Source organism: Medicago sativa, chromosome 2 (assembly GCF_051527215.1).
Source record: "Medicago sativa cultivar Bolivia chromosome 2, Bolivia_mono, whole genome shotgun sequence".
Taxonomy (NCBI): Eukaryota; Viridiplantae; Streptophyta; class Magnoliopsida; order Fabales; family Fabaceae; genus Medicago; species Medicago sativa.
Genome location: NC_140750.1, coordinates 39385020 through 39401286, shown reverse-complemented (window position 1 = coordinate 39401286; position 16267 = coordinate 39385020). Strand labels below are relative to the sequence as shown.

The 16267-nt window shown below is 34.8% G+C and overlaps 1 protein-coding gene and 1 long non-coding RNA gene across 2 annotated transcripts; both read right to left on the bottom strand.

The window, feature by feature from the left end:
* Positions 1-141: 141 nt before the first annotated feature.
* On the bottom strand, positions 142-1397 carry LOC146946813 (uncharacterized). Its single transcript, XR_015026812.1, has 3 exons — positions 670-1397; positions 309-572; positions 142-222 (listed from the first exon to the last, which is right to left on the bottom strand). It is a non-coding gene; the product is annotated as an uncharacterized LOC146946813 (long non-coding RNA).
* Positions 1398-2176: 779 nt separating this feature from the next.
* Positions 2177-15030, bottom strand: LOC146946812 (Tetratricopeptide repeat (TPR)-like superfamily protein). Its single transcript, XM_085744689.1, has 23 exons — positions 14798-15030; positions 14516-14577; positions 13811-13903; positions 13659-13731; positions 13354-13566; positions 13170-13234; positions 12894-13025; positions 12430-12471; positions 11812-12330; positions 11569-11729; positions 10638-11136; positions 10024-10086; positions 9842-9943; positions 9334-9654; positions 9169-9261; positions 8980-9081; positions 8789-8893; positions 8138-8271; positions 7143-7326; positions 6192-6323; positions 5994-6106; positions 4714-4792; positions 2177-4593 (listed from the first exon to the last, which is right to left on the bottom strand). The coding sequence occupies exons 1-23, from the start codon at positions 14865-14867 to the stop codon at positions 2641-2643; spliced, it is 5310 nt and encodes a 1769-aa protein (XP_085600815.1). The 5' UTR covers positions 14868-15030; the 3' UTR covers positions 2177-2640.
* Between the last annotated feature and the right edge of the window lie 1237 nt (positions 15031-16267).

Genomic DNA, 16267 nt, shown 5'->3' with positions numbered 1-16267 from the left:
GGCTTCCACATATATTCATTTTGTAAATATTATATTTGACATGACAATCAAAGATTTTCAAATTAAATATCTGAGAGACATCAACAACCAATATCCTGTTCTCCAAGTCTAGCTCACTTGATAGCAATCAGAACATTATTGGCTTAAATATGTTTTTCGTCCCTGCAAATAGGGGTCGCTTAAAATTTCGTCCCTGCAATCGCTAATCCTTTTTTTTTGCCCCTGCAAAGTTTAATCACTTAAAATTTCGTCCCTTGACCCAGTTAATTAATGCCACGTCAAAAGTTGGTACGAAAGGACTAAAATACCCCTGAGCTTTACAGACAAATGCGAAAAGACCATTGTGTTCATCTTCTCAAGCTTCTCTGCAAAAATACCCCATGAACATGGTCCCTTCAATTTCAAGCTTCTCTGCAAAAAATTGAAACGACAACAACAACAACAATTTCATGTCATCATCAATTTCAAGCTTCATCTAGTAAAGTAATTGAAACCAAAATCAAAAATTGAAGAATTCAAATCAAGCCACTTCTGCAAAAATCAAGTTGTCATTCTCATTGTTTCTTCTACCTCTGCAAAAACCAAAATCAAACCAATCAGAACACTTAATTTAACATCAAAATTCAAATCAAACAAATCAGAACAAGCAATTCAACACAAAAAACACACCTTCACCGGAACCATTACCCATAACAGCGCCACTCTCTTCTTCTTCTCCGAGTTGAAGAATTTTCTCAGCAAAATTCAGAAGAAAGACAATAATTCTGGATTCAGAAGATGGGATGATTGGGGTTATCAATTTTGCAGCATTTTTTGTGATGTTCTTGTGTTTGAATGTATTGAATCTATGTTTTGTTTGAACCAGTTCGATTTGAGATGGAAGGAAAAATTGAATGAGGAAGAAGAATTGAGCACCGTCTGTTTGTGTTTGATGTGTTTGCAGCATTCTGGTTGGAGGAGAAGAGGAAGATGAATCATATTGTTCCGTTTCCAACCCATTTCAGTGTCGATACTATTTCCACATTTCCAACCCATTTGTTCTGTTTTCTTTTGACTCATATACCAGCTCCCGATGCTTCTCCCAAATCAGCAACGACGGCGGAATCTCGCCGGAGATTCTAATACAAGGCAGAACAAGAGCTTTAACACGTGAAGACGGAAACAGAAACCGGAAACTCGCCAGAGATATTTTTATTTTCATCTGGAACGGTGGATAGAGGTGATGATTGGTGGTGGGAGTGGTGGTGAAACGAAGTGTTGATTGGAAACAAAACCTTCCAGTTGGTGGCGGCTGTGGCGGTGAAAGGAGGGAAAGGAGAGGTGGAAGGAGGTAGAAGAGGAGAGGTGTAAGGGATGGAGGGAGACGGCGAGAAAAAAAGTGAAGGGAGGAAGAAGAGTGAGGGGTAAAATTGTCCCTTCAAGTCATTTTGTTGAGTCAGCATTGATAGAACACAATTAGCATGTGCCACGTCAGCTAATCAGTGACGTGGCAGTGATTAAGTGGGGGAGAGGGACGAAATTTTAAGTGATTAAACTTTGCAGGGGCAAAAAAAAAGGATTAGCGATTGCAGGGACGAAATTTTAAGCGACCCCTATTTGCAGGGACGAAAAACATATTTAAGCCAACATTATTTGAATGGATTGTTGTTCGAATCTTGAATTTCTCATTTTTTTACATTTAAAGTTTGTATATCTAGCCACTATGTTATTTGACAAAAAAAAAAGTTTCTTTAATAAAGACACTAGAAATGCATGCCATGAGCATAATTCAATTAATAGATACATTGCAATACAATCGGTGAATTTTTAATCACTGGGTTACTTTAAAAAAAAACACTACTTATGCAGCTAAACTAGTAGGAAATGTGCAATTTCACATTATTTAAGAGGGTAAAATTAAAATTATATCCGTAATAACCAAGACATTGTTTGAAAGTTAAAATTACATAATTCCGTTTTTTTTTTTTTTGCCATGATATCGGTACAAAGTTTCTACCCAACTGAATTTATTCTATATGCTTGAGCCATGAATCTAACCTCTGACCACATGCTTAAGGGTCTCAAGTCCCTTGTCATATGAACCAATTCATTGTTGGTATTCATGTCATTCTTTTACATATAAATATATGATACTTGTTGTGCTCAGTATACATATAAATATTTCCCTCCTTTCAAATTTACGACATCAAGTCCAACATTTTTAATGTTGAGCATGTTATTCATCACATGGAAAGTACCATTTTAAAATATCAATTATAACAATTTTGTAAAGACAAAGATAAGACATTATTTATCTTGCATCCTAGTCATCAGCCGTAATCAAAGTATCATAACATTAAAGCTAAACATGGAAAAAAAATGCAGCAGATCAAAACAATTTAACACATTGCTAAGTAACTACTCACAGAGTCTTCTCTGGTCATGTGACTTTCTTCACAAAAACAGGCCTTAAACTTGAACCTCCCTCAATCAATATATGGATGAGACTTCAACATTTCATTATTAGTAATCAGTTCTACCATGAATAATTCGGGTCAACGAGATCCTCAATCTAGTCAATCTCTTGCATCACATTTTGTTATCTTGACACCTTTGCAACAAAAAGTCTTTCTTGCTTACCAAGAAAAGCTCCAACATTCATTAACCAATTACCCCATTCATATCAACTTCATTGTCACTGTAATCTCCCCAACATTTGTCTGGCTTTACCTTATCTACTGTGTCGTTGTTGGCTACTTCATCCTCAATTGGGTGGCTAAGGTATATATCCTTTTCTTCTTGTCGAGGACAACAATTTTCATTGCTCGCAGGTGGGTCTTGTTGAGGAACGGGCTGCTTTTCACTATTGACTTGTATTGAGAAAGCTTCTGTAACTTGCTCATCTAGAACTTTTTCATTTTGAAGAATAACTTCAACTTGTGCTGAATCATTTGAACATGGAGATGTTGCAAACTCATTTTGATTCACTGGGGTATCGTTTAGGGAATTAGGAGGAATATCATCATTAGGAGAGACTGGAGAACTGTTAGGAGATACTAGAATGCTATTTGGAGAAGCCATATATTCATTAGGAGACACCCAAGTTTGTCCAGGTACAAACTCTGTGGCATGTGGGTTCATTATTGTTGGAGGGCTGTTAGGGTTGCCATCACTAGAGGGAAATGCATTTTTATTTCGTGGAACTCGGTTGCCATAATGTCTATTATAGCCACCAGAAATTCGTGGACCATATGGAACCCTAGATGTTGCTGACTGATGTAAAGATCTTCGTGGAAGCAAAGGAGAAATATTTACCGGTGGGGGCAATATACCTACATGATCATTGAAACCTGGAACCGGAACAGAGCCAAAAATTGGAATTGTGGATGGATTAAATGGTGGTGCAGAAGCTGAAAGTTTCTTGGTTGGTTCTTTTCCGGTTTCTATTTCTTCTTTCTTTTCACCGTCAGATGGTTGGGGAAAGTCAAGTTGTTTCTCATCTCCCTCAGTAACCATATCTTTTGATAAAGAGACATCATTTCCATCTAACTGTGTTTTACTTTCAATTGAAATGATTAAAGAAGTTGTATGTGCATTTATCTCTGATGAACCATTGGAGGTAGCATTGGTTGCGTTGTTCAAACAATCAGATTTCTCAACCTCAATAGTTATGATGTTTCCAACTTCAACATTCCTCTCTACCACACCATCATTGTTGGCTTCCCGGGGTTTTCTGACCTCATTTCTTTTAAATGTTTTGGTATTATTTGTCACCACAACAACATCCGTCTCTTTTTCTTCAACATGGAAAGATTCTTGCGGTTTCTCATCAATTGAATTATGAACATTATCTTCGATATCATTTGAGCTTGCCACATTACTATGAATCTCCTTTGTTGCAATTATTATGGGGCTCACCTCGGAATTTTGTTCAACATTGAGATTTCCTTTCGATGGCTGTTCAGCTACAGCCTTGACGATTGTTCCAGGGGGGGCTAAGGCAACTTCTTTGTAAGAAAAAAGTTTACTTGTTGACTGAAGAGCGACGCCACCACTAACATGAGCTGGCTTAGCAATTTGATCACTTGGAGCTGGGCTGGCTGGAGCTGACTTTGTGTCTGCTAACATCTCTACTCCAGCAGTAGGGGTGTTAGAGTTATTCAACTTAGGACTGAAGCTTGAGCTCTTGACAAACTTTTTTGAAACAGGAAGGGAGGGCCCCACACTAGTCTCATTTAAATTCGATCTTGGAGAAGAAAAGTTTGCGGGCTTTCCTCGATATCTTGGTGATTGCGAAGCACTCATGAAGTTGGTGTTCAGTTTTGCTAGGGTCGGTCTCCTTGATGAAGATGACTTGCGCCCAATGAGCGAACGACCTTTGGGAACAGCTTCCTGCCATCCTTCATCTGAGCTGTCATCCTGTGCTAGTTTATTATTTTCAATGAACATTGTTTGATCTATGTCAGTGGACTCAACTTTATCAATCTTTTGTTCTTGAAATTGAGCTTCAGATTTATTTTCTTTATCACTTGAAGTCTCTGTAATTGAATAATCTTGAGACACGTCTTCCTCCTTGTGAGCTGTATCCCAATTTTGGCCTGGTTTTTCTTTCAACTGTAACAATAAATATAATCGAGTTTCTTTCAGTAAAAGATGGTAAAAGAATATTAGAAGTAATAAAGAAAATATGAGCACGAAGAGAAATATCCTGGATAAAATAAAGTTATTTATTACCTTGGCACGAGCCTTCTTTTGTGCTTCTCTTGCTTTCAAATCAGCATCTGGTGTTATGTAATCCAAGAGGTCTGACACACTGATATAAGACATTTTGATTGATATAATCTCAAAAATGAGCTTGAGCGAAGAAAAAAATGATTGATTAATGAAAATATCATGTCTTGTAAAAAATTGTATTTAACCAGTTGTAAACTTTTCAGACAGAGATATACAACTATTTCAGGATTGGAGTAAGACTTAGGAACATAGATCCTAGATATTTTTCACGTAATATCAACATATATTTTCAGCCAAAATTATGAACACAATTAATATGTAGAATCATTAAAATACTAAGCAGAATCACAAAACGGAGATCGAATCATTTTTGTCTAATTTTACATCTGTTCTATTAGTAGATTTACTTGATTAGAAACTGATAGACTCTGGTTTAAAAAATAGGAAAGAACTGATAGAAACCATAGAAATAAGATTATGGAGCTGTTCCCCAAGTATGAATTAATGTTATCCCATATCACGAAGACGAAAGAATGTAAAAAATTGATAAACACGGGAATTTTGCCAGTCCTGGCTCACTCTCCCATCCCATCTTCTCTTAACAACTGATAACTAATTTCAATCTTATACCCTACGACCCCAACACATTCATTTAAATGAAGCTTCGCCAGTCCATCTGTCATATTACCTTCATCCAACTAGCTCTAAGCTAGCAGGAAAACATATTCCATTTAGTGTTCATGAAGGGAATGACGGTTAGCAGAAGACTAACCAACCAAGATCAGAATCAATGTAAATACAGATGATTAACCCAAGTGCATTGTTCGAAAATGATTTGAACCAGATGGAATGATTTAAGTATAAATTATTCTGATTGTTAGGCTTTGTTTGCGAGTTTGGAGGGGAAGGGAGGGGAAGACTTGGAAAAAAGGAATGAGCAAGTGGAAGAAATAAAGGAAAATGGGAGGGGAGGGCTTTGGGGGGTTAACTTTTCTTCATAATACTAAACCCTCCTCATTTGGGGGAACTAAAAAATTGTATTGGAGGAGGGTTTTGGGGGGTTTGGGAGGGTTTATATGAATTCTTCAAATTTAATCTATGTTGTTATATTAATTTTAAAATTAAAAATATAGTAATCATATGCATTAATTTATCATTCTCTAAAAAACCACTCTTTTAAATTTTTTGAAAGATTTCTCCATTTTCCCTCATATTTTCCACCCCTCAAAGCCTTCCCTTCCCCTCCCTTCCAAACTCGCAAACAAAGCCTTAATGACTACCTTAAATGACCTTTGCTGGAGATTGAGGCATCTGGCTTAGGTGTACCATTCCGTGCGGCTTCCTGCTGTTCGAGAGCCTTTGACTCGAAATATTCAAGCCAAGCAGCTGCATCCTGTAATAGATTCACATTTATATGCCTAAGCAACAAGAATTGCTGCTTATATATATCTACCATGAAAGAGCATATGCAAGAGTACCTGAGTTCTTAGATCATCAGACCCAAGTTTGGCCTGCAATATCTGGAGAGTGGTCTGTTCATGCTGAACGCTAAGAGAGTATGCTTCCATCAAAGAAAGAGCAATGGCTATTGCGTGATAGCTGGCTGCTGTCTGAACAAGCCAATATTTTGAAAATAAGTTAATCCCAATGGGATGGATATTGTGGAAGACACTGAACAAATAACAATGCTACATGAAATTGCATTTCTTAACATTTGAAAAATTTGCACATTGTCTTTAATAAGGAAATTCTTCATTTTTTTTGATTTTCAAATCCAATAATACCCTTTTTAATGGCATTGAATGATACAATCATTTAATGATTTAAGTTTTACAAATCTTGTACCAATTCACCACAATTGGTGAAAATAGATGTTAAGTCAATAGAATGGCCAATGTTGTGGAAATTTCCAAATAAGTCCCTGTTGAATAAAATGTTATTGGGTTCTTATAGTTTCGTAATACAAAATCTAATTGAATCCTTATAATGCTTTAATGATAGACTATGGTAACCTATCTTTTTTTTTTTTTTTTTAACTAACTATTATTGATTTAAATCTAACATTTTATGTGAAATAATTTCCAGAATCACAAAAGCATATGTTTTGACCATCCAAGTCCAACCAAATCTATTATTGAATTAAAAAACTTAAACATCTGTTTGAATTTTGGATTGAAAATGTCAAATAGTAAAGAAAGATGGCATGTCAAAAGTATGATTAAAGATTTTATTTTCCCTTCTATGATGTAGTCAAAAGTCCTCAAACATAGCAGGTTCATATTTAATTATTGTATAGAACTCAGAGTGCTGCTCAGTTTCATAACCTCAATTTCTTTGTGTAGCCCAATTCATCATATCATCATACGACTATAGATCTCATCAAATAGCAACTTTTAAAATTATTTTTTCATGCTAAGAATGAGAGGGACCTGTATATGATCAGCTCCGAGTAATCTTTTGTTACATTTTAAAGCCTCGTGAAGGTATCTCAGGGCAACATGGACATTCCCCAGTCCTTCTTCCATCATTGCTACATTGATGTAGGTGGCAGCAGTGTTCGGATGTGAAGGTCCACAAGTTAGGTGCAGAAGATACAATGCACGATTAACATACCTAAATACATATAAGAAAACAAGAATGGTGAAATTATCATCATGAGTTTTCCTAATGTATGGCTAGTCAAAGAAAAATCGTTACTACTTAATTTACATTTTTTTTGGAAAGGCTAATATTAGTATTGTTAGTATTTTGTTGGAAGAGGTGATCAAAACCTTTGCCTCCTTATCCGTCCTCTCCTTAACCCCTTCACCCATCACCATACCATCTTGATATCCCCTAACTAATTAAATTATACATTTACCACTTTCTTCCCATCAAGATGGTATAAACATAAAATCCTGAGACTTTGTTGATAGATTAGTAGGCCTCTAATGAGGTAAATGTATCTAAGAGGCAGAGTAGAGTTGATTTCCTTCCCTCATTCAATTGCTTCCCTCTACTAGTTTCTGTTTCAGATTACATTGTATTCCCATGTTCAGTCCACGGATGTGTGGCTCGCCCCATATCATGTTCATCCCAAATCCACATGTTAGGTATGTTTGTATTATTTTGTTAGGGTTGACCACCAGTACTAATGACAATACTTTTTAGAAAGTTTACCTTGATGTTAATATACACCTGTGGTGCAATTTAAGGGGAGTATTTTCATGCTACAAGATTTTGGAGGTACATAGAGACACTAGAACAATATCCATAATATTAGAGGTTCGTCTACTTATTAATTCGAAATTGTGACAGGACTTTCTATGGTCAGAAATAGAAAAGGTCGCACAATACTGGGACATTTAGATTCTCATATGAAGAACAAAAATGACATACAACGATATAGAAATCAACTATTAAGAGTAGGATATTGGAAGCATACTTTAAAGCCAACTCAGTATGCTGGAGTCGATAATAGAAAACTGCTAGATCTCCATAACTTTTCATGGTATCAGGATGGTCCAGTCCAAGCTCTCTTTCATTAATATCTAGTGCTTTTTGCTGATAGATGGTTGCCTAAGAATACCACGATTAATTTATTATTATGATAGGTAAGGGAATTAACAAAGCAAGTAAGTAATAAAAAATGTTTAAATTGTTTCATAAAATATTACGTGCCTATGTATTCTATTAAGATAAGAAAAGGCAGGTCTCTACTCCGGATTCAATGTTTGCAAATACCACAATGTTTTTCAGAAAAATAAAACCAAAATGGTGCATTCATCTTTCTCATCATGATACATGTTTTCAGAAAATTAATACATAGCTAAGTTACTTAGTTTATGTTTTTCATGATGCACAGATTTACTACTTAAACAAAATACATTTGTAAAGATTTACTATTACTAAGAACTCAAATATATCCTCCTCACTCTTAGTTCACCAAAAAAATAAAAAAAAACTCAAATATGTCAAACCAAATTCATCTGTGATCTAACATAATATAAATCACATATAAGGCTCTTGATTTTCTTGTCATATGCCATCAGTTGCCATGAATTAACACAAAATTTAACAATATAAAAACACATACCTGATTGAAATCACCAGTATGGTATAGCACAACAGCCAAGAGACTATAAGCTCCTGCTGTCATTCTATGGTAAGGCCCACACACCGATACTAACTTTGAAAGTGCCTTCAAGATTCAATTCAAAATGTTGGTAAATTAGTTACTGGCTACATGAATAAACCTTGCTGAAAGATGGGAAAATTTATTCATACCTTTGTGCCGTAGTTGACAGAATCCTCCAATTTGCCTTTATCCAAGGAAGTCTTTGATGATTCCAACAGTGTTCGGCCATCAGCAGATGAGCAAGCAACATGCTATGAAAATTGCAATTGAGTCAATATCGCTTGAGAAAAATATAGTCAATTTTCCAGATAACAAAATTAATTTGTTGTGTATTTCACCTTGTATATAGGGACCATGCTGACAATATCTGACTTTCGGAAAGGAGATGATGTATCCATATCATAGTCTCTTGGAGCTAGCTCAAGTCCAACCTTTTAAAGGATTCTCAAAGTTAAAATGTTGATGGCAGAAAACAGTCAATATCATCAAGCCTTTTATTTTACCTTATGGCACAGTCCACGGAGAATGGAAAACTTTCTTAGATCTTTACTACTTTCATACTTCCACTGCCAACCAAACCTCTTCAAAAGAAAGGTTTCTACCCAATTCCATTTCAGTATATCACAATTAGTAATGTCAACATCGTTAGTTTCAACTGATGGTGCTCCCAACAATATATTTAAGCATGATGCTATAGATGATGCCAATTCAGAATCATTATCAACAGCTGCAACAACAGCTTGCAAGATGTGCTTGTAGGATCGAACGACCATCTCATGTATACAAAGTGATTGCACATGAGGAAGTTTATCAGCAAGTTCAACCTGACAGACAGAACTTGAATAAGTATATTACCGGCACAATTTTCTTTTCCATTGCCTGATTTAAAATAAGGTTAAGGAGAAACACTACAATACTTGGTTAAAGGAGGAAACATATAGTCCAATGTAAGGCGAACTGGTAGTATATGTAAGGGAAATATGCAGAAAAGGGTTAAGATTAGAACATTACCACTTTTCCTAAAGAAAACATTTGCAAACCCCTGGTATGCATGAAATCAGTCAATGTTCTTCCATCAACAGGTGAAAGTTCAAGGGATCCAAAATCTGCCACCTAAGGATTTGAAGTCACAATAACTAAACACATTCCAGAATAATTTAGCTTGAAAACAAGCTCAAAATTATGAAACTAACCAGCTTTGGAAGTGCAACGTCATCATAATATTTATGTGCCATCTCCATCAATTCATCAGGTGACTGCAAAATTGGAGAACCAGTAAAGCTCTTTTATCAATGTATATACTACTCTGATTTTAAATATAAGCAAAAGTAAAAATGTATTTGGTCCTAATTTGGGCTAAACTTGAGTCGAGACGTATTTAGCCCAAAAGTCAAAAATGTATTTGGTCCTAAAAGGCTGAAGAAGCTACAGCAAAGTTCTTTAATCAATGTATATACTACTCCGGTTTTAAGTACAAAGATTGGGCCACTGAGCAGATTAGGACAATACTAGTTTAAATTAAAAAATCACACTTGAGGTGCTAGCTCAGTGGTAAGAGCTTAGCCTTGTAACCACAAAGTGTTGAGTTTGAATCCCCTCAGTGACACTTGTAAAATGGACATTAGTGCCACGTTGATTAATAAAATTTTCCCCTTCCCCAATTTCTCTCTTAAAAAGAAGTTTAAATTAGAAATTTTGTGCATTTTTTTGAAGAATCACATTACAAATACGGATAGAGAGGAAAATAAGGAAACATGTTAAACACCATCTAATGCAGTATCAATCATGTCAGAAAGCACGTACGAACCTTGAGATGAAAATCAGTTTTAGATTCTTTAAGGCGTGAATATGCAGCCTCAGGAAGGAGTTTTCTCCATATAGTTTCCTTTTCTTCACACTGTCTCTCTAATTCCTGTTGAGTTGCATCGGGCTTCTTTATGTCAATGTCATTCCCCTGTTCGACTTTCGAGTTCCTGATATCAATCTTTTTCTTCAATTCTTTTAGTAATCCACCTTGCTTGCCAAGACCTTTTACAGATGGTTCAAGTTTAGCTTCTTCAGCCTTTTTTGGCTCAGTTTTTGCTGTAGCTTGATTTTGTAAATGTTGTACCCAACATGCCCCAAGCTCCCATCTGATAGATTTTCTATGTCTAGTGTCCTCTTCCTTCAATTTTAGAAAACTTTCCTCCAAAACTTTCTTTACGAAAGACCGAGCAGAATGAGAATTATCAACATCTGTGCTTGGGACTCGTTGGATTGCATTAGATGATTGAGGTGTGGATGACTTATGCAATAGCATCCTCAAGCTGAAGGTAAGTTTACAAGAAAATTGTATCAGGAACTTGTAAAGCCAGATTTAACCCAAAATGATGAATGTAGAAGAATCCTCATTACTAAAGCAAATTTACCAAAAGAAATTCTTAAACATATAGTTGCTATTGCATTATAAGTTGCGACTTGCAAAGATAGCAACGCCTTTCTATGAAGCAGGAATTATTTTTGCATCAAGGACTCGTAATGGTCCTTGATCATCAAAATAGGTCAACTCAGTGGTAAATTAAGGGCCAGATTACATTAAAAAATAAAAAAAAAAAAGTAATTTAAAGTTGTGCATAATGTAATTTACATGTCAAAGTTTTTTTAATTAAAGCAAGAGCTGTTTTTCATTTTTATTATTACAATCATAAATTGCACTTCTTAAAGTGATTAGAATAATTAACAAATGCAGTCCAAACTACCTGTTAACATTTAATGCATTTGCACCTCCTTCCGGCTGGTCCTCGATATCAATTTCCAAGGAACCATCAGGACTCCCCGTCCAATCACTCTCAGGTGAAACCTTTACCACAGCTGTGTAGCCACAATGTCGTATAATCACTGCACCTAGAGTAGGAGTGTCCTAGAAAAACAAAAAAGAAGTAAAACTTAAAATGTCAAAAATCACTTCAGTGCATTATAGGAGGTTCAAACATCAAACTTACATGAACAGCTGCACTTTCATCAGCGGTTATGCCTTTAAGCAAGTTTCTCTGAGCAAGTTCTTCATCTGATAATCCGAGAACCCGAGTCCCATCATTTTTGAAGTCCAATTTAAGGCTTGCATCAGATACATCTCTTGTCACCTTAATATTTAAATCACCAATTCTTTCTTCATAGGAAGTTGGAACATTACTGATAGAACTTTGCTTGCTATCTTTAAAATGCTTAATTGCAGAAACTGCTTTGAAGACTGATACATCTACGAATAAACTATGAAGCAGAAAGGCTTTCCTATCTCTAATTTGCCTCTCTTCTGCATTTTGACAAGGCATTGCTGCCAGGATTGCAAAATCTCTTGCCCACTGTCTCTTTTCATGTTTACAATCTCTTCCTTGACCACCTCCATTTCCTCCCCAAGTTTCATCTTCCATGGGTAGCAGGGGAAACGTTGCTGGATTGTCAGAAACAACTGGAGGGACAACCCATGTGTTTGCACGAAAACCGTAAGGAAGATTTCCAAACTGAAATCATACCAATATAATTGTAAAAAAAAAAAAAAAAAACATCTAGTACAATTAGCATAACAAAGTAAGTCTTATAATGCTATGCAAAATATGTACCTTATTGTGTCCTGTAAATGCCTTCATAAGAGCTCCGTAGGCCTGAAACAAAGATTATTATATTATAATTATTATTATTATTTACCTTTTATTGAAGAATATATTCTTGGTTAGCCAAGTTCTATGATATAATATGATGTAATGCCATTATTAGAATATACAACATGATATTTATGAAATTAGAGTAAGAAACAAAAGTTCTATAGGAGAATTGTTTTCTTGAAGAAAAAGGTAAGAAATAATTTTGACTCTAAGTATTTTGGAAACATTATATCTTTCTTCTCGAAAGTTTTTTCATTAATATCAATACGAAAGAGTAATGTTAACAAAATATAAATATTATATATTGAAATTTTTGATAAATACATTTAAATTTTTAATTTCTTAATCAGTTTTTCTTTAAACCCTTAGTTAGGAATGCCCAAATGAAAAACTCTAAGAAACAATAATGAGTTTAAACTTACAGAGTCAAACACCCTGCTTATCTGCTGTAAGAGAGGCACCAATGCATGAGTCATAAGAAGACGTTTTCCAGCAGGATAGAATCCTTTCCTGGATGCAACAATTGTAGTTGGTTTTCCGCTACAAACCCTAACCTGCACATGCCAAATACACAAGAATACCACATCAAAGGTAGATAAGTATTCTGCCATGCCATAATAACTCACTAATGGAAAGTGGCAAAACAGTATGTAGTAGTTCAACGAAATTAAAATAAGGACATAATGAACAACCCTTACATCAATCTGAAAGAAATCATCCTCCGTTTTATCCTCGAGGAATGGACGGTTTGATCTTCGTATATCTGCCAGTAAACCAAAATTAAACTAATAAAATTACAATATGAATAATGTTCAACCAAATTAAAATCCATCATACAACAATGAACCATATTGAAAGGAAAGAGGTGGAGATTAGACTGACATTGAAAGGGAGGTGTAAGGTGGGAAAATGAAAAGAAGTCATAGAATTGTCCAAGTCTTGGCGGAGGACACATGGAGACATCACCACCCAAGTCCAAATTCTGATCCTTGGCTGCTTTGGGTTTTGGGGAGCCATTGAAGGCTGAGGTGCATGACGTGATGTCTAAAAGTCTCCGAATATGCGTCACCGCCTCCTCTTCCGTGTTGTACTCCTCTGAAAAATAACAACAATATTGTTAGTGATCATATGTATGTAATTGTATACACAAGACTAAGTTGAATTGAGTTAGTTGGTTAGTTAGTTACCTTGCACGATTGAAACATGACATGGTTTCAGTGATACGATTTCCACGTTATCTTTCAGCCTCTCACCTCGAACCTGTGTTCAATTCTCTCAATTTCAGTTCAAATAAAATAACACAACATGCATCCATCTATTCATCAAAACATTACCATACCTCGTGACATAAGGAGAAGTTCGTCAAGTGACAAGTCTCAACATGGACCGCTAAAAGCTTTCTCAAATCTAGTATCCTGTCTGTAGAGATACCCTGCCTCCCAACAATAAATTCAATTAGTTGCTGTTATTACCAACAAGAAATAAAAATCACAAGTAAAATATTACTATTAAATAGGAGTATAGTTTTTACAGAAAATTAAGCTTCACTCATCTGAATGCTAAGATAAGCTTCACTCCTCTAATATTTGAGGAAGTCGGAGTTTTCCTATGGCACATTATTTTGAGGAAGCCTTAAAATGATATAAACATACTACTCAACGGTCAAATTTAAAAAATATATATCGAGTAAAACAATTTTGAACGATCTAACATTGATTTAATATTAAATCAATGTAAAATTGATGATGATGTAATATCACATCACCGTAATTATATATAAGGGTTGACATAACAGCTTGAAACAAATTTGTTGAACGGGTTTTGCTTGCTAGTTAAAAATCTCTTTGATTTTAGTTATGTTTTTATAACTGACTTCTATGAAGATTTGTTAGAATACACTTATTCATTCTTTAGTAGTATTTAAATGATTGGTAAATAGAAACTTCTTAAGTAAATGCTAAGGAGTGTTTACTTAAGAAATAATAAAATTAATAATAAGTAGCAAGAAGACAAAGAAATTGAAATTATTCACCATCGTCCATACCTTGAGGATAACTTGTGAACCATCGAGTGTCTCAACACTAATCTCAATAACAGTCGGCAAAACTGCAAAGGACGAGGTAAAGAGGATAAGGTGGAGAATTTTTAGAACGAATGAAATTGAATAAAAAAAAATGATAACAATGCAATTAGATGGACAACCATAAGATACAAGTAAACCAGGGTTTAAAGTTTGAACGTTATTTGTATTAACATGAATGAAAAATTGGCTAATAATAAAGAGGAAATGAAGTTTCATATATGAAAATTGAGTAACCGAACGAACCTTTCTCTTCTTTTTTCTTTTTTTCTCCCTTAGTTTTGTGCGGTTTTGTTTTTCCTGTCTTTGGAGCCATTGCACTAGCACGAATTGATGGTACTTTCAAATTTTCTTGTTTGAATGTAGTTTGTTCTTGTAGAGGCAATGCTTGAATTATTTTAATAAACACTGCAAAGAATACTTTGCAGTAGTAACCACCAATAACCTATATCCAAGTCCCAAGTGAAATGATAAAAATTGAGTGAGGAAATGAGAAACGAGAATAGAGAATATAGATTGTGAGAGATAGAAAAAGAGAAAAAACAAAAAAAGTTTGGATAGAAGGATAAGGTAAGCTATAATTGCCACACTTTTATTTTAACCGTGACTAACAGCAAACTAGTTCTCTTCTGAAATTGATGGTGCTTTCAAATTGTATTGTTTGAATGTATTCTGTTCTTGGACAGAAATAACTACGAAGCAATGCTCGAATTGTTTCAATAAACAAACACTGTAGAAATACTTTGTAGTGGTGATTAACCGCCAATAACCTCCTCTGTTCCAATGAAATGATAAAGGGAATAAAAATTGAGTGAGAAGTGAGAAACTAGAAACGAGAATATAGATTGTGAGAGATAGAAAAAGAGAAAAAACAAAAAAAAGTTTGGATAGGAGGATAAGGTAAGCTATAATTGCCACGCTTTTATTTTAGCCCCGACTAACAAATAAAACAAAATTAATAGAAAAAAAGTAAAAGAGAAATGACATGTACGCTAGCTGAAGACAAAACGAAGGAGGCGCGTATCAGATTTTCTTTCACTTGGCGCCTACATCCCTGTTTCAAAAGAAAACCTTAGTCCTGCTTTTGCATCTTTTTTTCTTTCTTTTCAATAGCGTAGTGGCAAGATCACACATTTTTATAAAGTATGGAGAAGTGGGGAATCCGGGGTTCTAACCTCAGCCCCTGCAAACATTGTCCTTGGTAGCTACCAACTGAGCTACATTTACGGGACTCCTGCTTTTGCATCTTGTGATAGTATTTATTTGATTGATTACTCAAATAAACACTCTCTCCGTCCTTATATAGAAGTTCCTTTACCTTTTTCACATTTTATAAAATAATAATTGTTAGTGCAATTAATATGTCTACTTTGTATGTTAATATTATCAAATGATAGTCATTTGTTTGTATGTGTATTAAATTTAACTTTTTGTATTTCAAAATAATAATTAGAAGTATGTTTAGCAAAAAATAATAAATACATCTAGTAATTTGAAAATGAGTTTATATTTAGTAATTTGATTAATGTGAAAAGAATAAAGTGATATATAAAAAATTAGACGAAAGTTTAAAAATAATAATGAATGAAAATGTGTAAGAGTATTTTGACACAAAAGAAAATATATATTTTTTTGACAAAAAAGACATGTGGCAAAAAATTATGAAGTTTGATGGTTGGATTAGGTAAGTGTACCAAATCGTTTACCAAGTAATAA

Bases quoted from the DNA above. Each gene is read 5' to 3' on its own strand.
- LOC146946812 (XM_085744689.1), bottom strand. From the start codon at position 14,867: ATGGCTCCAAAGACAGGAAAAACAAAACCGCACAAAACTAAGGGAGAA. The intron at 13,904-14,515 runs GTATGGACGATG...GTTGGGAGGCAG, and splicing joins GTTCACAAGTTATCCTCAAG to GGTATCTCTACAGACAGGAT. The intron at 12,472-12,893 runs GTAAGTTTAAAC...TCTTTGTTTCAG, and splicing joins TAAGCAGGGTGTTTGACTCT to GCCTACGGAGCTCTTATGAA.